This window comes from Schistocerca gregaria, chromosome 2, assembly GCF_023897955.1.
Source record: "Schistocerca gregaria isolate iqSchGreg1 chromosome 2, iqSchGreg1.2, whole genome shotgun sequence".
NCBI classification, from domain to species: domain Eukaryota; kingdom Metazoa; phylum Arthropoda; class Insecta; order Orthoptera; family Acrididae; genus Schistocerca; species Schistocerca gregaria.
Window position 1 is genome coordinate 153,632,933 of NC_064921.1, and position 23,966 is coordinate 153,656,898.

The 23,966-nt window shown below is 44.4% G+C and overlaps 1 protein-coding gene across 1 annotated transcript in view; it reads right to left on the reverse strand.

The window, feature by feature from the left end:
- Positions 1-23,966, reverse strand: part of LOC126335682 (uncharacterized) — a 193,545-nt gene that overhangs the window by 111,609 nt on the left and 57,970 nt on the right. The window contains exon 4 of the mRNA XM_049999139.1: positions 12,481-13,205. Coding sequence (XP_049855096.1) covers positions 12,481-13,205 — 725 coding nt within the window. The remainder of the gene's footprint in view (positions 1-12,480; positions 13,206-23,966) is intronic.

Genomic DNA, 23,966 nt, shown 5'->3' on the forward strand with positions numbered 1-23,966 from the left:
CAGACGTTAGGTCAGTCCATGTCACGTCGTCTTGCGGCACTTCTGCGTGATCACGGGGACCCTACACGATATTAGACAGGTGCAGCAGTTTCTCTGGCTCTTCAGTGCATATTATGACAGAGAAACTTTGCGACTGGTGTTCGTCGAGTCTTCTCCAAGCTCCACGTGTGCACTGTGTTGCCTGTATTGTAGATTTACATGTACATCCATACTCCGCAAGCCATCTGACGGTGTGTGGCGGAGGGTACCTTGAGTACATCTATCGCTTCTGCCTTCTATTCCAGTCTTGTATTGTTCGTGGATGCAGAACTCTGCGTAGCGTGGCTGAGTGCAGGCCAGCAACACGGCAGCCCTCTGTGCAATTAGCCAGTTACGAAGTTATGCTATTCAAGTTATAATGTGACTAGCCACAACTGCGTTCCGAGAGTGTGTAATTGATCATTTGCGGACCGTGACAGTTGGAAAGTTCCGACCACTATTGGGAGGGACAGTAACGGTTTGCCAGTGTCCGTGGGGGCTGCGGCTATTCACTTGCCTCAAGGTAAAGGGCTGGCTTTCCCCCAATCCGGCTAAAGGGTGCTGGCCTGGACCGACTGGGAGGTCTGTAAGGCGAGTGATATTCTCACAGAATGGCTGGCGTTTCCTAGTATCCTTTGAGAAAGTACTGTTATTATATTATATTAGTTTACTGTCATAAAATTCCGACAGTGTTGGCAGGCAGCAGCACTAAACAGAAATACTCAGAGCGTAAGCAGGAGATGGCCAGTCACAGCGACTAATTTCTGCTCTGGAGGCTGATCAGCCGAAATGTCGGCGACTGAAAATAATGTCCTGGAGACGTGGGCAGCTTGGGAAATCGAGGGGTTGGTCGGTGGAAGTGGCAAGGTGCAGAAGGGATGCTGGAGCCCTCTGGAGCAGAAATGCTGTGGATGCGCGTTTCGTAAGTTTTTAGTCAGTGTCCAGTAAAGTTGTATTCGGGTATGGAAGGTGCTCGTAAGTGCATTCCCTTTCGTGCGCTTGTCAAACGTCTTACGAGGAACACCTTAAACGCGAGGCCAATGAAGTTTACTGTATTCGACGCCCCACATATCGTCTACACGCAACAACATTATCGGCTGCTAATGGCAACAGGGGGTGGGACTGGAGGTGTCCAATGGAGCGCAGTGTGAGGTTACGGAGCGTAAATGAACTGCTTAATCGACTAGTAACTCTTAACAGTGCTACAGTTCTGGTGGTATTGATACAAATCAGAGCAATGGCAACAATAAACAAAGCAAACATTGCGTTGTATCTACAACAACTTTTTCTGTAGTTGACTTTTCGTCATAAAGCTAACCAAGGAATTTCGCAGTGAGAAAGAAGTGGTAGATGAGACCCGCCAGGTTAGCCGAGCGCGCTAACGCGCTGCTTCCTAGACTCGGGTGGGAACGCCGGCCCCGGATCCAATCAGCTCGGCGGATTAACGACGAGGGCTGGTGTGCTGGCCAGTCTGGATGTGGTTTTTAGGCGGTTTTCCACATCCCCTAGGTGAATACTGGGCTGGTCCCCACGTCCCGCCTCAGTTACACGACGCGCAGACATTTGTAACACTTCCGCACTATTCCATGGATTACTCTAGTCGCAGACAGTTGTGGTATACTAATTCCTTCCGGGGGGTACGGGGTGGCGGCAGGCAGGGCATCCGGCCACCCCTTCAACTAACTTTGAAACATCCGATTCACCATGCCGACCCTGCGTATCTGCGGGAAAAGGCACAAGCGAAAGAAAGAAGTGGCAGATGAAATATTGACGTTTCTGCAAGATGAATCAATCGAATGTGTGGTCCTATTCGCTCAACTGTGCGGACAATGTACTTATGAAGTACAATGATGACGATACTTGCTTAATAAGGGAAAGTGATACTCAAACAGATGTCCAGACATGTAGTTCATAATCCTTGTCGGACAGGGAGTCACAAATTCCGTCTCCGTAAAGTAAAGGACAATCGTCGAGACAGGACAATGTTCATGGAAGATCATCAGCAGAATAGAAAAAAAAATTATGAACAGATTTAGACTAAGTCCGAAGCAATATAACCTTGTACTGCGTAAGAAACACTACAGATATTCAAGGGAGGACAAGGACCACTTGTTATAAAAACCTGTGATTGCGCGTTCGAGGATGCTCGATAAAATTTACAGATGTGCATAATAGTGAACTACTATGTTATACATATCAGATTATGGGGTACATACAGGGTGTTTCAAAAATGATCGGTATATTTGAAACGACAGTAAAACCTAAACGAGCAGCGATAGAAATACACCGTTTGTTGCAATATGCTTGGGACAACAGTACATTTTCAGGCGGACAAACTTTCGAAATTACAGTAGTTACAATTTTCAACAACAGATGGCGCTGCAAGTGATGTGAAATATATAGAAGACAACGCAGTCTGTGGGTGCGCCATTCTGTACGTCGTCTTTCTGCTGTAAGCGTGTGCTGTTCACAACGTGCAAGTGTGCTGTGGACAACATGGTTTATTCCTTAGAACAGAGGATTTTTCTGGTGTTGGAATTCCACCGCCTAGAACACAGTGTTGTTGCAACAAGACGAAGTTTTCAACGGAGGTTTAATGTAACCAAAGGACCGAAAAGCGATACAATAAAGGAGCTGTTTGAAAAATTTCAACGGACTGGGAACGTGACGGATGAACGTGCTGGAAAGGTAGGGCGACCACGTACGGCAACCACACAGGACAACACGCAGCTAGTGCAGCAGGTGATCCAACAGCGGCCTCGGGTTTCCGTTCGCCGTGTTGCAGCTGCGGTCCAAATGACGCTAACGTCCACATATCATCTCATGCGTCAGAGTTTACACCTCTATCCATACAAAATTCAAACGCGGCAACCCCTCAGCGCCGCTACCATTGCTGCACGAGAGACATTCGCTAACGATATAGTGCACAGGATTGATGACGGCGATGTGCATGTGGGGAGCATTTGGTTTACTGACGAAGCTTATTTTTACCGGGACGGCTTCGTCAATAAACAGAACTGGCGCATGTGGGGAACCGAAAAGCCCCATGTTGCAGTCTCATCGTCCCTGCATCCTCAAAAAGTACTGGTCTGGGCCGCCATTTCTTCCAAAGGAATCATTGGCCCAGTTTTCAGATCCGAAACGATTACTGCATCACCCTATCTGGACATTCTTCGTGAATTTGTGGCGGTAAAAAATCCCTTAGACGACACTGCGAACACCTCGTGGTTTATGCAAGATGGTGCCCGGTCACATCGCACGGCCGACGACTTTAATTTCCTGAATGAATATTTCGATGATCGTGTGATTGCTGTGGGCTACCCGAAACATACAGGAGGCGGCGTGGATTGGCCTCCCTATTCACCACTATTCACCAGACATGAACCCCTGTGACTTCTTTCTGTGGGGACACTTGAAAGACCAGGTGTACCGCCAGAATCCAGAAACAATTGAACAGCTGAAGCAGTACATCTCATCTGCATGTGAAGCCATTCCGCCAGACACGTTGTCAAAGGTTTCGGGTAATTTCATTCAGAGACTACGCCATATTATTGCTGCGCATGGTGGATATGTGGAAAATATCGTACTATAGAGTTTTCCAGACCGCAGCGCCACCTGTTGTTGACAATTGTAACTACTTTAATTTCGAATTTGTCTGCCTGAAAATGTACTGTTGTCCCGAGCATATTACAACAAACGGTGTATTTCTATCGCTGCTCGTTTAGTTTGTATTGCCGTTTCAAATATATCGGTCATTTTTGAAACACCCTGTACATTACAGCAATTTCAACAGAAGCAGTGGATGGTTGCATAACTTCAAATGGTGCTACAGAAGTGGAAGCCTTAAGATGACGACTGTAGAATCGCCCCGAAAATTTTTATATTACATGAAGTAACTTATAACATCGTTCAGTAAGGAATTTATTTTCAATTCCGACCAGTGAGGATTTGAAGAGGAACACAATATGAAAGGAGCCAAGAGATTTTTATCAAGAGCAACTAATGTCAACGCTGTAACGCATTGGTATACAGTTATACCAAATGTTAATGTTTACGGTAAATTGGCTGGAAAGTTATTTACGATGGTGCGAGAAGTTGGGAGTACTCTGCCCCTCCGATCCTTTCTTGTGTACGTGATCTTGCAAGGGCAATAGCGATTATTTACGTCTCAGCAAGCAAGAGTGGGAGTGGGAGAATAGGCGTAAGAGAACTACAATTACGACATGAGCACTGCGTTTGGCCAGTAGCTTTGTGATCACTGTGACGCACCATTTTTCATACGTTGTTAACGGTGCAAGTTAAGGGGTTGTTTTGAACATTTCTTGAATGTCAGCGAAGCTCATTTTGTGAAGTGTGACGCGCTGATCTCACAAAACATTAATGTATATACCCCCTCCCCCTCTCGGGCAGCCGGGTGGAGTGCGGCCCGCCGGAGGTTCGAGTCCTCACTCGGGCATGTGTGTGTGTGTGTGTGTGTGTGTGTGTGTGTGTGTGTGTGTGTGTGTGTGTTGTTCAAAATGGTTCAAATGGCTCTGAGCAAAAAAATGGTTCAAATGTCTCTGAGCACTATGGGACTTAACTGCTAAGGTCATCAGTCCCCTAGAAATTAGAACTACTTAAACCTAACTAACCTAAGGACATCACACACATCTATGCCCGAGGCAGGATTCGAACCTGCGACCGTAGCGGTCGCGCGGTTCCAGACTGCAGCGCCCAGAACCGCTCGGCCACTTCGGCCGGCCGTGTGTGTTGTCCTTCGCGTAAGTTTGTTTAAGTAGTGTCTAAGTCTAGGGACCGATGACCTCAGCAGCTTGGTCCCTTAGGAATTCACACACACACACACACACACACACACCTTCCGAACACTCATTTTCTGTCGCCCTCCTGATTCACGTAGTGAGTCATAGGCAGCTAATACTTTTGGAGTCATAACTATTAAGGGGAGGTTTACTATCTTTTGGTTCAAAAAATCTATTTTTTTAAATTGCATTTTTGGATCCATGAAAGTGTTTAGAATCCACCCCTGAAACGGTTTTTCCAAATACGGAACGGAAATGTTGGTTATTTGCGGTTGAACAAAAAAAAATGCACCTGCCTGAAATCGGCCTTTTTTCACGCACCAGCTTTTTTCTTTCCGAGAATGAGTTATCGTACCGGTGCTTGGGAGGAAACACCCAAAATTCAAATGAAAATTTGAGCGCGTATGTTTGGAAGTTAGTCCCTAAGCATTTGCATTCTGGTGCGAAGACTGTGGAGATTGCGACTTTCCTGGCAGTGAGCAGCTTCAACGAAGGGTATTCAGCAATTCTGAAGACCATGACAACGATGGACGTCACCCTGGGACTCTATTCGACGCAGTTCGCCAGACATTCGGACGACCACCGGATTCAAGCGGCCGAAAACCGCTTGTCGCCGGCCGTACGAGCGGCTCTGAAGCAGCGGAGGATGGCCCAGATCGAGCAGAACACCCTCTATGAGGAAGAGGAAGGATTAGTTTATGGGCCTGGAATAGCAGATGGAACGTAAGTTGCATAAAATTGCAATTATATGTAATCAAAACTTAAAACGCGCTTTTCTCGAGATGACTTTTTTTTTATCGCGCGATATGGTAACTTCAAATCTACGGAACCGATTGGCATGATTCTTTGTTTCCGACGAAGCTAACTAAATTGTCTAGGAGTTGTACCACTTTTATTCCGATTCATCAACTATAAATATTTTTACTAGGCCGAAGAAGTCGAAAAATCGATGGAAAAAACCCTATTTTTTAATGGCCGACATTTTGTTTCCTATGGTCCAAATAACTTAAGCAAGGTACAACTCCTAAAGAATCTTATATACTTCGTTAACATCAACTCAGTTTTGATTTCAGACGAGCCGGCTGACCTGTGACATACCGCGCGTGGAGGTCTACATCCAAATGTTGTTTCGTTCCGACGGCACTTCCGCCTTTTCTCTTCGACATTTTCGGTCTAAAAAATTCCAGTGTGTAAAGGAATTATCAATAAACATTCTGACCAAATTTGAAAAAAATTCTCATAGAACATGCTTTTTTCCGGCAAAGATAGTAAACCTCCCCTTGACACTGCACTTTCAAGTAATCCTCAGTAAAGACTGAACTTGCGACCCTTGTTAGTCTATCGAGTGTGCTGTTGTTGTTTAGTTTACACGGACTCTTTAGAGAGAGGCCGCCTAAAAGAGCGTGGAGCAAATGGCTAGTTCGAAGAAGTTGTGTGACGACATACTTGGCCTCGGATATTAGAAGAGACTAAAGTGGGTTGTTTTGCAAAGGAAATTTGAACTGTGAAGTTCTCATTTATGCTCTTACCCTCTTTGACTAAACATTTTTCCAGTGTTGTTTACAGAAGAGATGCGCGAAACCGGGTGGTTACGGCGTGGTCAATGATTAAGGTGCTTGTTTTACATCTACATCTTCATAGATACTCCGCAAGTCACCGTACGGTGCGTGGCGGAGGGTATCCTGCACCACTACTACTCATATCCTTTTCTATTCCATTCGCAAACAGAGAAAGGAAAAAAAATACTGTCTGTATGCCTCTGTATGAGCCCTAATTTCTAGTATCTTATCTTCTTGCTCCCTGCGGGCAATGTTTGTTGGAGGCGGTAGAATCGTCGGCAGCCAGCTTCAAATACTGGTTCTCTCAATTTTCTCAATAGTGTTTTTCGAAAGAATGTCCCCTTCGCTCCAGGGATTCCCATTCGAGTTCCCGAAGCATCTCCTTAACACTTAGGTGTTGCTCGAACCTACCCCTAACAAATTTAGCAGCCCGCCTCTGAACTGCTTCACTGTCTTCTTTCAGTCGTACCTGGTGTGGATCCCAGATACTCGAGAAATACTCGAGAATAGATCGCACCAGCGTCCTATATGCGGCCTCCTTTACAGGTGAACCACTCTTTCCTAAAATTCTCCCAAAAAAACAAAGTCCCTGCCACGGCCCTCACACGCTCCTTCCATTTCATATCGCTCTGCGACGTTATGCCCAGACATTTAAACGACATAACTGTGTCAAGCAGGACACTAGCTGTGGTGTGCGTACTGTAAGACCTTCGGTACACACACCATCAGATTATTTGACTTGTCGCACTAACGAAGTAGGCGAGTGTCAGCAATATGTCTCGTGGTCTTATTATGGCGTGTTTATCTTCTGCCGTTAGGTCAGACGATAGAAATGCCACTTGCACGCTTAGAGTAGCAGATTGACGGTGACCAGCTTTAAACAGAACTTGATAAATTTTCACACACATTTATTAAAATAGTAACAAGCATAAAAATTAATTAACTTGGTTCTGGATGCTATTTACAATTGAAAATCTGAAGTTCCTTTGGTCTTGGTACATTAATCTTATTCTCACATATCTCTGATACATGACAAAGTGTCTATATATTTACCTTCATGGCTATGTACAGGAATTTGATAATCTTCTTAGGTGCAGACTGAAACTTGACTATAGACTGGTACAGACTAATACAGACTGGTACAGACTGGTGCAGACAAATGCAGACTGGTGCAGACTGAGTAATCGGAGGTCTGTACACTCTTTATAATACCTCGTGCGTTCATGTATCACTGTGAAAGTGTGATCCGCGAGGAAAAAAGGTTCTACGTTAGCAGAAATCTCATTGGCTGCATTACATATTAATACGCGGATCGGCGGAAGCAGAATTTGGTCTGTCTCTAAGGCAGCGCCATCTCGTAGTGCGGAGACGAACGAGCGCTGCGCCTGCGCTGTTGTGCTTAGCGGGGCGCGCTCTGGTGGGAAAGTTGTGTGCGCGCTGACTACGCGGAACTATGTACACAACCCTAGCAATACTGTATTCGAACTTTACAGGTTTGTTCTTCCTACGCATCAGCATTAACTTACATTTTTCCACATTTAGAGCTGGCTTCCATTCATTACACTAACTAGGAATTTTGCGTAAAATAATCTTGCACTTTCCTACAGTCATTCAACTTTGATACCTTACCGCACAACACAGCATCAGCAGCAAACAACCGCAAGTTGCTGCCCACCTTGCCCGTCACATCATGTATGCATGCAGAGAACATTTGTCTAAATAGAGTCCAGTCTACTGGTCGAGCTTGGGAGCTTTTGAAGGTGGTCAGATGGCTTCAGGGCACTGAATAGTAGTATACAGGAAGTGGTTCTTTTAACCCTGTCTCGCGGGTCTAAGAGAAGCTGGTGACCCTCTTTAGCCTTTAGCCTAGGTGTGGCAGGGCTTAGAAACTATCCAGTCCGCCAACAACCGTTTCTGGTGGAGTGAACAGAGCAGTATATCACACCGCACTGCGTTACGAGTTCATGGGTTCTGGCCCCAGCCACGATGAGGTTTCACTGGATGTTACAACAGCTCCGAGACGAAGGACTAGAAGGAATCTTTCAAGTGTGCGTTTCTACTCGCACTACAAGCAGAGAAATTATTGCAGAAATTGCCTTTGCGGCCAACTACGGCGTTGTGTTGTTGGCGCCATTAAATTTGTTGACGATTGGGAGGAGAAGGGTGTGTTAACGCTGACGAAACAGTTTGCAGCATTGCAAGCAAAACTTAGAAGTTTTGTAAGTTGATGCTGCACACATTACAGCAGGGACGGACACGACGCGAAGTGGAGTGGGAATCAAAAGTCTACCCCAAGGAAGGAGAAACAATGTGCTCACAATAAATATCCCAACGCTGATATGTATAAATTTGTCACTATGCCACAATCTGGAACCGCGCGACCGCTACGGTCGCAGGTTCGAATCCTGCCTCGGACATGGATGTGTGTGATTTCCTTAGGTTAGTTAGGTTTAAGTAGTTCTAAGTTCTAGGGGACTGATGACCTCAGAAGTTAAGTCCATTGTGCTGAGAGCCATTTGAACCATTTGTCACTATGCAGCACTTTATGTAAAACTATGAAAAATACAACAAGATTGTTTCTTCAGATTTCATATCTTTTCCGGACTTTGTTTAGTGCTATTTCGATTATTTTTACAACGGGTCCGATTTTGGCAGCTTTTTTCAAACTTGCTAGGGGCAAGGCTTTTGAAAATATATTTTTTCTTATGAAAAGTTTTGATTTTATTTTATAAGAGGGAAATGCAAATGGTGCACAACATTAGAAAAGTAAATATTACATCCATTAAAAACACAATGCTTTAATACTTTCTATTTTTAAAAAAAAAAACAACATCGGGTTCTGGTTTTGGGCACTTTCTTCTGTTTATATACACTTCTTTGTGATTTATATCCTATCAGAATTAAAAAAGATAAAAAAGCAAAAAAGAAACAAAAGTACACCGACTGTCAATCGAGGATTGTCCAGAAAGTAAGTTCCGACCAGCCGCGAAATGGAAACCGCAGTTGAAATCAGAAAAGCTTTATTTGCAGCATTTAGGTACATCTTCTACCACCGCCCTGATTTACACATTTGCTATAGCTTTGAACTAACTTTCCGGTACCCTCGCCACAGAAGGCAGCTGTGTTTTCCGCCGTTCCACCAATTCTTTACGCTCGTGTGCTGCTCTCTGTCTGTGCCGTAATACTGTCTTCATAGTTAGCGGGTCATGTCAGTAGATAGGAAAATCAAAGGGGACCAAGTCTGAGCTGAAGGACGGTAATCAGACATTTCCCATCGAAAAAGAGTGAGCGGCGGAGAACTGTCACGAGGACGAGGACAGTTACGTTACGTGGGGTTGCTTGAAATCAGGCGGAATCTCTTGGTGGGCAGTCATACTTGGAAGAAAACACTATTTTCTAGGCATCTTTAAGAGTGAATTGTGCGCTTAGAACTGAGAAGTGCAACGTGAAGCGATCGACGGAAAACTAGAGACAGTGCCCAACATATCTGTGGAAGGCTTCATAGGACTTTCACTGTGGTTCCCATTTCGCCACCGATCGGAACTTAACGAGGGGCTTTCATTAATTAATGCAAATTTTTTGTCAGTCGATTTCAATTGCAATATGTGGCATTTTTGAGGGAAATAGTGCAATATTCTCGCTTCAGCCCCTATAGTTTTATGAAGTTACGTTAGGTGGCAGTCCTATATATAGCCTTCAAAATGAGTGTGTAACGAAAGACCGTTTCAAGCAGAGACCTGTCATTGAGTTCCTTTTGGCGGAAAACCAGAGTATCGCTGATATTCATAGGCGCTTGCAGAAAGTCTTCGGAGACCTGGCAGTGAACAAAAGCACGATGAGTCGATGGCGAGACTTCTGTCATCACCGCAACAAGGTCCGATCTCCTGCATGCTAGCCGGCCAGACACAGCTGTGATTCCTGCCGCATTTGAACGTGCGGACACTGTCATTGGAGGCGATCGACAGATCACAATTAAACTCTTCGGTGCTTAACTGGACATCTCTTTCGTAGTGCTCACTCACTCGACACCAAAGACCATAAGAGAATCTAATCAGCTTTACAGTCAGAGAGTGCTCGAAATCTGAAGGTAACTGCTTGCGTGTTACAAGGCTGATTGTGACAGTTTTTGTCGAACATCGTAACATGGGTACATCATTTCGAATCGGAAACAAAACGGCAGTCTATGTAGTGGTGCCACGCCGCCTCTCTACCGAAGAGAAAGTTCAGATCCTCACTATCAACGGTAAAGCCATGGCGACGGTCTTCCGAGACTGTGGAGGGGTTATACTGTTTGATGTCCTCCTTCATGCTGGAACGATCAGATCTGGTGTGTGTTGTGCTATCCCAGGAAATTGAAGAAACAACTTCAGCGTGTTCTTCATCACAACAATGCAACTATCCATCCTCCATGACAACGCAAAATCTCACACTAGGCTGCACACTCGAGGGAAGCTTAAAGAATGTCATTTGACTGTTCTACCTCATCCACCTTAAAGCTCGGATCTCACTCCTTCAGACTTATCTCTGTTTGGCCCAATGAAGTATGCTCTTTGCTGGAAGTGGTACGTGGGTAATGCGAAGGCTACTTCTGCAGCAAGACTTTGGCTTCGAAGTCGACCAGTAGAGTGGTACCATGCGGGCATGTAGGCCCTCTCAATACTGTGGAATAAGGCCGTCGCGTTGAACGGAGGTTATGTTCTAAATAGGGTTTTGTTGCCAGAAGAGAGGGGGGAATGAATGGTTTATTGGGATCTTGAATAGAGCCAACTTGCTTCCAGAAAAAAATTTTGTGCATTACTTACTGTATGCCGCTCCTAAAAAGTAGGGGCTTGTGATGAACTTCATCTGCTCCAAGACAATGCAATGCCTCACATATGTCCGGCATCAAAGAGGGGCTGACAAAACTTCATTAGACTGTTATTCCTCATCCATCGCACAGCCCAGATCTCCCATCTGTTTGTCCGAATGAAGGGTACATTCTGCAGGCAACAGTACGTGGATGATGCTGCAAAACATTGGCTCTGAAGTCGGCTGGTGGAGTTGTACCATTCAGGCATACAGTGCCTCCGATTAAGGTGGGGCAAGACCGCCACATCGAACGGCGATTGTTGGATAATAGGGTTTTGCAGCCAAAAGAGTGGGAATAATATGGTGCGTTGTAATCCTGAATCAATCCAAATTGCTTCCAGAAAAAAAATGTTGCGTTACCGTACTTACTTACTCACTGATCATACTGGACTCGAGAGTCCATTACCGCAGGAACGTATTTTCGCCATCTGTTTCTGTCTTGGGCTATTTCCTTCCATTCCCCTTCAATACCTAGGCTCCTCAAATCAGCCTTCACATTGTCCTCCCATCTACGCCTCGGCCTCCCCACAGGACGTTTTCCCTCTAAGTGCCCTACCAGTACTCTGCGCGCTGCCCTGCCCTCATCCATTCGAGCTACGTGACCCGCCCATCGCAGCCTAGGTGATTTAATAATACTGATTATGTCAGGGCTTGAATAGAGTAAGTGAACCTATTCGTTATGCAGTTTTAGCCACTCTCTGCTAATTTCACCCCTTTTTATTCCGAAAATTTTCCTCAAAATTTTGTTTTCAAATACTCGAAACGGTTTTTCATTTTGCACCGTGAGAGACCAAGTCTCACACCCATACAGCATAACTGATAGAATAATACTTTTGTATATTCTAATCTTTAAATTCCTAGACAATGTCGGTGATGAAAGTAATGTATTCAGTGAGAAGTAGCACGCATTTCCCGCCCGTAATATCTTTTTCAGTTCGGATTCAATCTCATTTTTCGAAGTGATGACGACGCGTAGATACTTAAATGTGTTCACTTTTTCGAACTGCATTTGTCCAACTCTTAACATTTCCTGATCTACTGCTGTTGGCCTTCTAGTAGTTTCGTCTTTACTTATTCTTAGACATACATCTTGACTAGCTTTGATTAACGCATTCGCATTTGGTGTTACAGGTTCTTTCTTATCGCTAATGATGTTTAGATCCTCTACATACCCTAATATCTTGCGTTACCTACTTTCTGGAAACCTCTAGTGTGTGTAGTATGTGGGGTGTGTCGGAATGGGAGGCCGGCGTTACCTGCGCAGCGGGTGCGAGCGGTGGTTGTGGGACCTGCCCCTGGGGGAGACCCTGGTCTCGGACAGCGGCGGCGGCGGCGTGGGCGGTCCGTTGGCCAGCGCGGAGCCGCCCCCGGTGGAGCCCCCACTGCCACCGCCCACGCTGCCGCGCTCCTTGAGTGACGGCGTCTCCGGCGACGAGTTGACGACGGTGACGGAGGAGGAGAAGCTGCTGAGGTTGAGCGACGAGTCGCGGCGGTCGTCGAGTTCGTCGCCGTCCTCGTAGCCGCCGACGGAGGAGTCTGTCTCGGAGAGGCGCGGCATGGCGCGCGCGCCGCCCAGCGCGCCGGCGCACGAGTCGAGGCTGCGGAAGCCGAAGGACGAGGACGAGCTGGTGGACGAGGAGTCGCGCTTCTGGTGGAACTGCGAGCGCCGCTGCGGGCCGGCCGCCGCCGCCGACGCGCTCGTGTCCTCCAGAGACTTGGTCTGCGGCAGGCGCGCCGCCGCCGCCGGCGTCCCCACGGGCGAAGGCGTGAGGCGGCGCGCGCGCAGGCCCACCCCCGCGGGCAGCGTGCTCCAGCCGGAGGGCAGCGGCAGCGGCAGCTGCGGGGGCGGCGGCGACGGCGGCGGGCTCGCCATCTCGTTCTCGACGACGAGCGCGTTGCTGCGCGGCAGGAACGGCGTCTTGCTGCTGCCGCCGCCCCCGCTGCGCAGCCGGGGCGCCGTCTGGTAGCGCTGCGTCGTGTCCTGCCGGCACACACCACTATAGGTGGGGGATCCGCTCCTCAACTGATTCACAGAGTTGAAATCAGTGATTAAAAAAAAAAAGGACGGTAGCTCCAAACGTTTCCCACAGCAGAGAGAGAGAGAGAGAGAGAGAGAGAGAGAGAGAGAGAGAGTCGGAGCAGATCACTACACGCCACACAGCACAGCCAGCGCCGGCCTCTGCCCTGCTTCTATCTTGGCTGCCTGCATTGTGCAGTGCCCCATTTGATTTTGTGTTTCACCTATGCCGTGCCGTCTCTGTGCTTCCTCTGCGGCGTGCAGTGTCTGGCCCACCTTAACTTACAACGGAACCTCTCCATCGCACCACCCCCCTCAGATTTTTTTATAAGTTGGCACAGTGGATAGGCCTTGAAAAACTGAACACAGATCAATCGAGAAAACAGGAAGAAGTTGTGTGGAACTATGAAAAAAATAAGCAAAAACTGAGTAGTCCATGCACATGATAGGCAACATCAAGTGTAAGATGAGCTGCGGATTGCTCTGGTCCCGTGGTTAGCGTGAGCAGCTGCAGCATGAGAGGTCCTTGGTTCAAGTCTTCCATCAGGTGAGAATTTTAATTTTTTATTTTCCGATTATGTGTCAAACTCTTATGGTTTCATCACTTTTTGGGTGTGATTATCACATCCACAAGAAAACCTAAATAGGGCAAAGTAGAATAATCTTTTTACCCATTCACCAAGTGTACAAGTTAGGTGGGTGGACAACATATTCCTGTCATGTGACGCACATACCGTCACCAGTGTCGTATAGAATATATCAGACGTGTTTTCCTGTGGAGGAATCCGTTGACCTATGACCTTGCGATCAAATGTTTTCGGTTCCCATTGGAGAGGCACGCCCTTTCGTCTACTAATGGCACAGTTTTGCGGTGCGGTAGCAATACACAGACACTAAACAGATCATAACTTTGCGAAAATAAAGAAAGTAAACTTTTTCACTCGAGGGGGGACTTGAACCAAGGACCTCACGTTCCGCAGCTGCTCACGCTAACCACGGGATCACGGCACTCCTGTGCTAACATTAGTCTTGGTGTTGCCTATCTTGCGCATGGACTACTCAGTTTGTATATTTTGCTTATTTTTTCATAGTTGCCTATCTTGCGCATGGACTACTCAGTTTGTATATTTTGCTTATTTTTTCATAGTTGCCTATCTTGCGCACGGACTACTCAGTTTGTATATTTTGCTTATTTTTTTTTATAGTTCCACACAACTTCTTCCTGTTTTCTCGATTGATCTGTGTTCAGGTTTTCAAGGCCTATCCACTGTATCAACTTATAACTAAATCTGAGGGGAGTGAGATGTGGAGGTTCCCTTGTGAGCATCGCACTCCGTCGGCGATCGTTTCAGTCGCACGTCCTGCCCTCTGGGCAGTTGATGCGAGCAATAGGACAGAGACCCTCCTAGCGGAGAACGTAAGAACCACTTGCCACAACCTGCTCGCAGAGAGAACGGACGATTTGTCTCGGAGCAGGTGACTGGTGGCCGTTCACCGCTCCCCCCACCCTCGGAACTCGCCCTCTCAGTGCTCACCCCACCGTTCTCGACTCTAGCCAGAGCGTTGAGCAAAGCAACTCAGGTGTTACTCTGGTCTCTGCAGTCTTAGCTCACTCAGTAATACAGCTCGCAGCTCGACCTGCTTGACTCAGCGCTTCTGCATCGGAGTTCGTCTATATTGGAAATTGTTCTTCGTAGTAATACCGGTATGTATATTACATAATTATGTATACATCATTTGTTTTTATTTTATTTTTATTTGTTTAAACTGATCAGATGAGGTTCCTGACGACTCGTCTTACTATACGATTTTTTATTATGGACACTGGAATTTACGCTTTAATTACGAGCGAACCGATAAACGTATCGTAAAATGTGATACACCAATATTTTCCTTGTTTTATTCTGCGTAAGGCTATATGCAGCTTTTTGGTGTTACAGTCAAATTTATATGTTTTTTTCTTATTGTAGTACGGATTTTGGGATTTTAGGCGTCTTCGGAAGGAAACGTTCATTTTAAAAATATATGGCTTGCGATATATTTGTATGAGTTTAATGAAATTTTAATACATTATAGCCAAATACATTGTTAATGTAAATCTCAAGTTACAACATTTTCCGATCATCCAAAAAACCACGATACTGAAAATTAATCAATAAACAAAAACTTTGTCATATGGTGGAAATTTTAATAAACAATACAAAATTCTTACTCATTATCTGTGTTACTTCAAAATAGGATCAAATAAGATCAAAATACAGGTATACTACTGGAATAAACCAAGTTTAAAGGGCAATGTGCCTTCCATTTATTTTCTATTGTGAATGAGTGGTGAGTCATGAAAAAGAGCTAGTTCATTTCAGGGCGTGAACAGTTCTGATCTGATCTCTGAAAAGAACAGTTTTGCCCATCTCTACATACTACACTACCTGTCAGCTCTGCTTACCGACCACATCACGGTCAAATTGGTCTCCTGAACATGAATTCTACTTTTTTTTAGACAACATAGTTGCATGGAGATAGCAACCATTGGTATACTTATAATCAATCAATCAAAATGACAGTGACAATCGCGTTATTTATTTTGTCTCCAACGGGTTTCAACCCACGATGGGGTCATCTTAAGGGTGTGCTGGGTGACAACTCCAGCGAGCGATCAAATGGTGTAAATTACCCTGAAGATGACCCCATCGCGGGTTGAAATCCGTTGGCGACAAAATAAATAACGTGACTGTCACTGTCATTTAGACTGATTGATGAAGTCTACTTATTTCATGCTAGCCATAGGGGCAGTACAGAATTATTCGTAAGTACCTCCAAATTTCGAATTAAGACGGGTGATGTTGAGGGAAAGAGATTAGGAAATGCGACACTTAAAGTAATAAAGGAGTTTTGCTATTTGGGGGGCAAAATAACTGATGATGGTCGAACTAGAGATGATATAAAATGTAGACAGGCAATGGCAAGGAAAACGTTTGTGCAGAAGAAAAATTTGTTAACATTGAGTATAGATTTATGTATCAGGAAGTCATTTCTGAAAGAATTTGTATGGAGTGTAGCCATGTATGGAAGTGAAACATGGACGATAACTAGTTTGGACAAAAAAAGAATAGAAGCTTTCGAAATGTGGTGCTAAAGGAGAATGCTGAAGATCAGATGGGTAGATCACATAACTAATGAGGAGGTATTGAATAGGATTGGGGAGAAGAGGAGCTTGTGGCACAACTTGAGTAGAAGAAGGGATCGGTTGGTAGGACATTGGACGTGTTCTGAGGCATCAAGGGATCACCAGTTTAGTATTGGAGGGCAGTGTGGAGGGTAAAAATCGTAAAGGGAGACCAAGAGATGTATACACTGAACATATTCAGAAGGATGTAGGTTGCAGTATGTACGGGGAGATGAAGAAGCTTGCACAGGATAGAGTAGCTGCATCAAACCAGTCTCAGGACTGAAGACCACAACAACAACGACAACCTCCAAATTCTCATAAGAAGATTCCAAGACAACTACACGACATACCATTAAAAAATAAATAAAAATTAAAAGATTAAAAAATTAAAAAATAAACACCTACAAATGACTTTGAAATAATTTGTCTAAAATTAAGAAATGCAGCAGATTAGAGACACGCTTGACGCTCGAAAGCAAAATAGGTGCCAGACAAATAACCTCTAGTGTCTTTGCCTCAGGGAGACGAGTCGAAAACTTGTGGAAATGATGTCTCGGAAATGACGCTTTAACTCGGCTGAGAAGACTCCACCATCGAAATTCGTCGAGAAAGCCTGCAGTCTCCTATGTCCTCTAGTATTCTTTAACATTGAAATATTAAAAGTGAAACACTGAAATTTAAATTTTCAGTCCGCAACCCTTTGCTGTGCATGATTTCGAGCATCATTCAAAGGCACGTCAAATCTGTCTCTAATCTATTTTATTTCTTACGTCTGGACAAAAAATTACGTAAAACTTTTGAGAGTTTTTCTTCTTTCACTCTTTTAGTTTTAAAGTTCTCTTCAAAATGGTTCAAATGGCTCTGACCACTATCGGACTTAACATCTGAGGTCATCTGTTCCCTAGACTTAGAACTACTTGAACCTATCTAACCTAAGGACATCACACACAGCCATGCCGAGGCAGGATTCGAACCTGCGACCGCAGCAGCCGCGTGGTTCCGGACTGAAGCGCCTAGAACCGCTCGGCCACAGCGGCCGGTAGTTCTCTTCAGAAAACGTGAAAAATAATATGCAAGATCATTCGATGATAATGTTACAAATTTTCAGGGGTGATGGTGAAGGGTAAATGTATCAATTTCAGGTAAGGAACCCTGTTCCGGAAACGACCGAAGACAAATTTATATACCTTTGGCAGTGAAATGTATCAGTATCGTTGTTCCTAAGGTTGTACGGTATGCACCTCTGAGATGTGGTAGTATGGACAAAACCAAGACAAAGACGTCTGTCTAATATGGGCTCTAAAATGCATACCTTAAGAGCTGAGAGCATTCGTTCATCTTCGCTACTCCGAAACACGTCTCTGCTACTGAACAAGTGCCCATATTTACTGGACAATGTTTTCTTGCTTTACTATATACTACCTCTCCAAAAATATGAATGTTACGGCGTTAAGTTAAGCGCCGGCACGCCAGTCGGGTACGAGAGAGCAGAGAGGGCTGTGAAGAAAACGTCAGTCAATTGCATGCTGACTGACTCAGGACGACAAGGCTACAGCAGCGGCCTCTGTGCGAAGGGAACATAAGCGCAGCGCCCTACTGGCCGCGGCCCTGTTCAAGAATAGCATCAAGACTAATCATTTCGCTTCTGCTGTGTAGCATTGTCTATACTGAAGAAACTTGCTTATTTTGTCTGTCGCCCTTTGTTTGCGACACATGTGTGTAAATACAAACTTAAGTGATGTAATCATTTCCTTTTGTAAGAAAACTCATTAATTCGATTTGTTTGAATTGTTGTCTAGCGATCCGTGAAGGCAGGTTTCCTAGACACCTCATATTCGACGACTAGGCAGGCTCCTTTAGTTCCCCCACTTTCGTTTTTCCTCTCCTCCCTCCTTGTTTTCCCCGTCATCTGTCCAGGTCCACCGCCACTCCTCCCCAATCTGCCCTAGGTTATGGTGTGTCCTCTTTGTGCCGACATTTTAGTGCAGTGTTTACAGTGAGTGTTCAGTGTTGTGTGTCTTTTCCGAAGGGCTGCGAACGGACATCATATTGTCGCTGGGTGTGATTTTACATCTTTTGTCAACAGAAACCAGACTGTCGCCATGTTTTTTAATTGTCTGTCTACTATGCTACCTGTCTACTTCCTGTGTATGTTATTCGCTTTGCTAACCCTTTGCTTTATGTTTTAACTTTCCACAATTTTCCGCCGTTTTACCAATTAAGTCCCCATTTTATCGCCTGCTTTTACTGTTTCTTAACTTCTTACGTTTTAAAAAGTCTGCAGGCTGCAGAGCAGCTTAATAAGCTGCTGCCAGCCTGCCCCCTTCTGGGCAATCGAAATTCAATAGAAAAAAAAGACTAGCCAGGATGCCACCACGAGGATCAAAGAGCTCGCAGCAGAAGAGATGCGTTTCACAGTATCGGAGATAAACAAGTGCTCCTAGCTGTTAAGGTGTGTACTTTCAGCCCATGTTTACTGTACTTTTTTCTTGTACTGATCCATACTCCAAGCTTCGAAACTTGCTTATTCTACAGTCTTAGCAACAAAAGTACCGGAACATGTATTCCACTGTAAGAGGTATCAGAACTATTCTCGCCTATAACTTTTGATTCTGTCATTTCCGAGCCGTCCGGTGTGGCCGTGCGGTTCTAGGCGCTTCCGTCTGGAACCGCGTGACTGCTATGGTCGCAGGTTCGAATCCTGCCTCGGTAATGGGTGTGTGTGATTTCCTTAGATCAGTTAGGTTTAAGTAGTTCTAAGTTCTAGGGGACTGATGACCATAGATGTTAAGTCCAATAGAGCTCAGAGCCATTTGAACCATTTTTTGGTATTCTGTTATTATTAAAAGTATGTAAATCAAGACAAACCAGAGAAGTTTCAATTTACGCTGCGATTCTATATTAAATTTATTTTTTCAGGATTAAAGAAATTTGTTGACAGTTAAATATTACATCAATGTAACTTTTTATGCAGAAAAGAGCGATTCCTTGAAGTGACGAATATTTTGACACCTCATTTACTTGGCTAACGGCAGCTGTTAGTGAAAAATTTCAGTTTTCAATTCACTGATTAACATTTTCAAAATTGTTCTGATTACTTTCAACTAAATAAGTATATTTTTGCAGACGTAGAGCTCATGCTAGCCAATTTATATACCGTTTGTCCATTCCCCACTCACTGTTTGGCTATGGAAATTCTAGAATCTAGTGAGTCGTATTTTCGATCCACTCAGACATTTGGGCAAAAAGCAGACACATATCAATGTCTAGAGCACATCTCCACGTTTTCAAAAAAATGGTTCAAATGGCTCTGAGCACTATGGGACTTAACATCTATGGTCATCAGTGCCCTAGAACTTAGAACTACTTAAACCTAACTAACCTAAGGACAACACACAACACCCAGCCATTACGAGGCAGAGAAAATCCCTGACCCCGCCGGGAATCGAACCCGGGAACCTGGGCGCGGGAAGCGAGAAAGCTACCGCACGACCACGAGATGAGGGCTCCACGTTTTCAACTCCCTTTACACGTGCTAATTATGCGCACATTTTCTGGTGTGGCAAATGTCATTATGTTCGTGCAATTCATTTAAATCACTGACGCTGCCCGGGAAGGCGCAGTGACTGCAGCCCGCTTTGCAAAACTGCTCGTTGGGTAGCCAGTCTGCAGGCGTGAGCTAAATTTTATTTATTTATTTATTGTTCCGTGGGACCAAATTAAGGAGAAGTCTCCATGGTCAGGGAACGAGTCAATACCTGAAATTATAACACGACAGTAGAAACAGATAAAATGAAATAAAGAAACGTATTCAGGCGACAGTTCGTAAGTTCCAATTAAGAAAATCAACAATGTAACACTGGAATTTGCTTCCAGGAGCTCCTCGACAGAATAGAAGGAGTGAGCCATGAGGAAACTCTTCAGTTTGGACTTAAAAGCGTTTGGGCTACTACTAAGATTTTTGAGTTCTTGTGGTAGCTTATTGAAAATGGACGCAATAGAATAGTGCATTACTTTCTGCACAAGAGTCAAGGAAGTGAATTCCACAATCAGATTTGATTTCTGCCTAGTATTAACTGAGTGAAAGCTCCTAACTCTTGGAAATAAGCTAATATTGCTAACAACAAACGACATTAAAAAAAATATATACTGTGAAGGCAATGTCAGAATTCCCAGACTAATGAGTAGGGGTCGACAAGAGATTCTCGAACTTACACCACATATAGCTCGAACAGCCCGTTTTTGAGCCAAAAATACCCTTTTTGAATCAGAAGAATTACCCCAAAAAATAATACCATATGACATAAGCGTATGAAAATATGCGAAGTAGACTAATTTTCGTGTTGAACTGTCACTTATTTCAGAGACTGGTCTAAAGGTAAATAAAGCAGCATTTAGTTTCTGACATCGGTGCAACAGAACGGAGAGAACATTTTATCTACATGTTTCGACACGCCTGTTTGCTAGTGGTGCGTTCTCCATCTGCTTCACAAAACTTATTACGCATGGGAACATGGAGACACAATATGTGACATTATTCTGTATCTTTCCTAATTTATGCGCTCTCATCTTCTGAAACTCCAGAAGTATTTGTGAATAATCCGCTACTTGACAAAATCAAGGTAGTGAAATGAAAGGAAAACTTAATAATATGTCTACTCTTTTATCAATGTCGTGCTTACTATGATAATGTAAAAAACGTAACTGTGCAAATTTTATCAAAAAGCTTTAATCTACTAGGGGAGGCTGTATTGACGTCGCGAAGAAAAGACATAGGAAACATTAGCTTCAAGAGGCAACTAGTTACAGACGCATGGGGTATTACTTGTACAATAAAGATAGATAAAGTAAAAATAATAATTGTGCTATCTACATTGCGTAAACATGAAGGGACTGTTATTAAAGAGTGTAGAGTCTCCGCTGAACATATGCCGAAGTCGCTTTCTCCGGGAGATTACATCAAAAATGTTGACGATCGTCAGAGAGAGGCACGAGAAAATATGTATGACCAATACGAAAGTCCAAATGTCGTTCTACTATTTGGACAAGAAGAAGCTGCCGTTTGTACCCCTTAGCTATAGAATGAAAATGCTCCTGGTCCAGATTAGATTCATTACGGACGCTAAAAATAGCAAAGAGCAAAACTATTCCATTTTTCACACACCCGCTGACTGAATCACTAAGACAATCAAGAATTCCTGCAGTCCCAAAGTCTGCAGAGACATGGGTAGAGTTCCAGTGGTTCCTAAGAGCTGCAAATCAATTTTTCTTCCTAGCACCTTGAGCGCTAGCTGTGCATCAGAAAACAGACCCATAAGAATATATAAGACCTCAGTCAGAACTGATTCGGCTCCTGAAAGGACTGAGCGTAGACGTGCAATTAAATGTACTGTCGCCACTGTGGGCTACTGTAGCAGCAGGTCTGTCGTAACTATCGTGGTTGCTTTTGTAGGCGTATTTGACGATCTATGGTAACTCGCAAGGTTTACCCAGTTGAAACCACCACCGGCCCAAAAATCTTTGTTCCAGAGATCCATAGATTATGGTAAAGAGCGCACTGTGGCGTGGGGCACAATATTCAGTGAAGCAATTGTCTTCAGGCAGCTAAACAGGGACCAATTTTCTGGGATCTTAACCTTGAACAATTATTAACAACTCTGAATGGAAACGCCCAAGTGCCGGTTTGTGATTGCAGAAGACTCAAGAGCACGGCTGAAAAGGAAACCATGTGGAACAATGGTTCTCAGACATTAAATTAGAAATTACAGCAAATGAGGGTCCCATCATCTTGCCGAAAGACAGGCCCTCTCTCTCGCAGAATTATTCTCTGAGAATTGGTGGAAATCTGGTGTGATGCACTGAGATATCTAAATATTTGGGCATACTCTTGTATGGTAGACGTAACTCTCACACTCATACCCCTCAGGTGTCTGAGAAAGCTGTCAAAGATGTGGAATTGAAAAGACTGGGAGCCACTGACGTTATCATTCCATTGCAACTGTTTAGATATCATGACCCATTCCTCTCTGGAATAATAACGTTTGCAGCCAGTGTCTGGAAACACTGCAATAGAGTCATTGTAAGTCACTTCTTAGGCGTATACAAAGGAGAGCGCTGCCAAGGAGCTTCTGGGAAACACCGGTGCAGGGACATTTGATCATACTGTGTCAATGGATATCACTGTCTCTTTGCGGGCTTCGCTAATGGAATCTTCCTAAAGCGAGAGAAATTACTGGTAAGGAAGTAACATCCGAACTAGAGCTGAAATCACTATCGTCGACATAATCGTCATGAGATATGCAGCAAATATTTAGGTGATTAAGATAATTATCATTTGTTTTTCTGTCTCTGTAGCATGTTTTTAATTAGATTACATGTTTCGATCACACTGGATCATCTTCAGATATGAGTAGCTGCGTCACCAACCCGTCTTGTCTGCTCAGAACCACATACTGGAATATGTGGTTATGAGTAGACAAGACGGATTGCTGACTCAGCTACTTACGTCTGAAGATGGTCCAGTGTGATCTAAACATGTAATATAATTAAAAACGTGGAACTGAGACGGGACAATAAATGAGAATCATCTTAACCAGAGGCACAATTATGGAAAGTGCGAGGGTGACTAGTCTAATATCACAAAAGGTCACAGGGTATATGCCATATTTCCAAATATCAAGAAGAGGATGCTTATTAGCGATACAAATCCATCTAGCGGCGTGATAAATCCCCTGACAGGCCATGGACCACGCCCTCAGTATTTTCGCAAGAAACGTGTAACAAAAATGTGCACTTGTGACAATACTAGTGCGCCAGTCCATATCGTAGTAGAATGCTCTGCTAATGAAAATCTGCGAACTCAAATGATAGGTTTTGGAGAGAAAGACAAATGGCACCAGGCGAATAAAGTATCAAATAAAAAATCCTAGAGGGAAAATATTTAGAGTCGTGACAAAAAATAAAAACACCTACAGCCGGCCTTTTGATTTTATTTTATTTTGCCGCTACCTGTTTCGACGCTTCATTGCGTCATCTTCAGGCTGTTTCGATGCGGTACAGGTTGATACGATCCCCATGCATAACCCATCAGTTGCCAGCATTACTGGATTCGCAGATAATGTGTCAGCACTTCAACCTTCAACTGTCAACTCAGTTGCCCATCAGTTGCCAGCATTACTGGATTCGGTGGTTGGAGTGCTGACATATTATCTGCGAATCCAGTAATGCTGGCAACTGATTGGTTATGTATGGGGATCGTGTCAACCTGTACCGCATCAAAACAGCCTGAAGATAACGTAATGAAGCGTCGAAACTGGAAGCGATAAAATAAAATCATAAGGACGGCTTTAGGTGTTTTTATTTTTTGTCACGATAGTAAAAGGCTGTCGTCCCAGAGACGTCCTGCTATTGTCTGACATCTTGAAGTATCGGATATTGTGCTGGATATAAGCGTGGTTCGACGACGTTACTCGTTGTCTTCATCAGGTGCTACCTGAGCCTGCTGGTCGAGAGAAACGCTCTTTCTCCTCTGTCGACGCTTCCAGATGTCCAGTCTG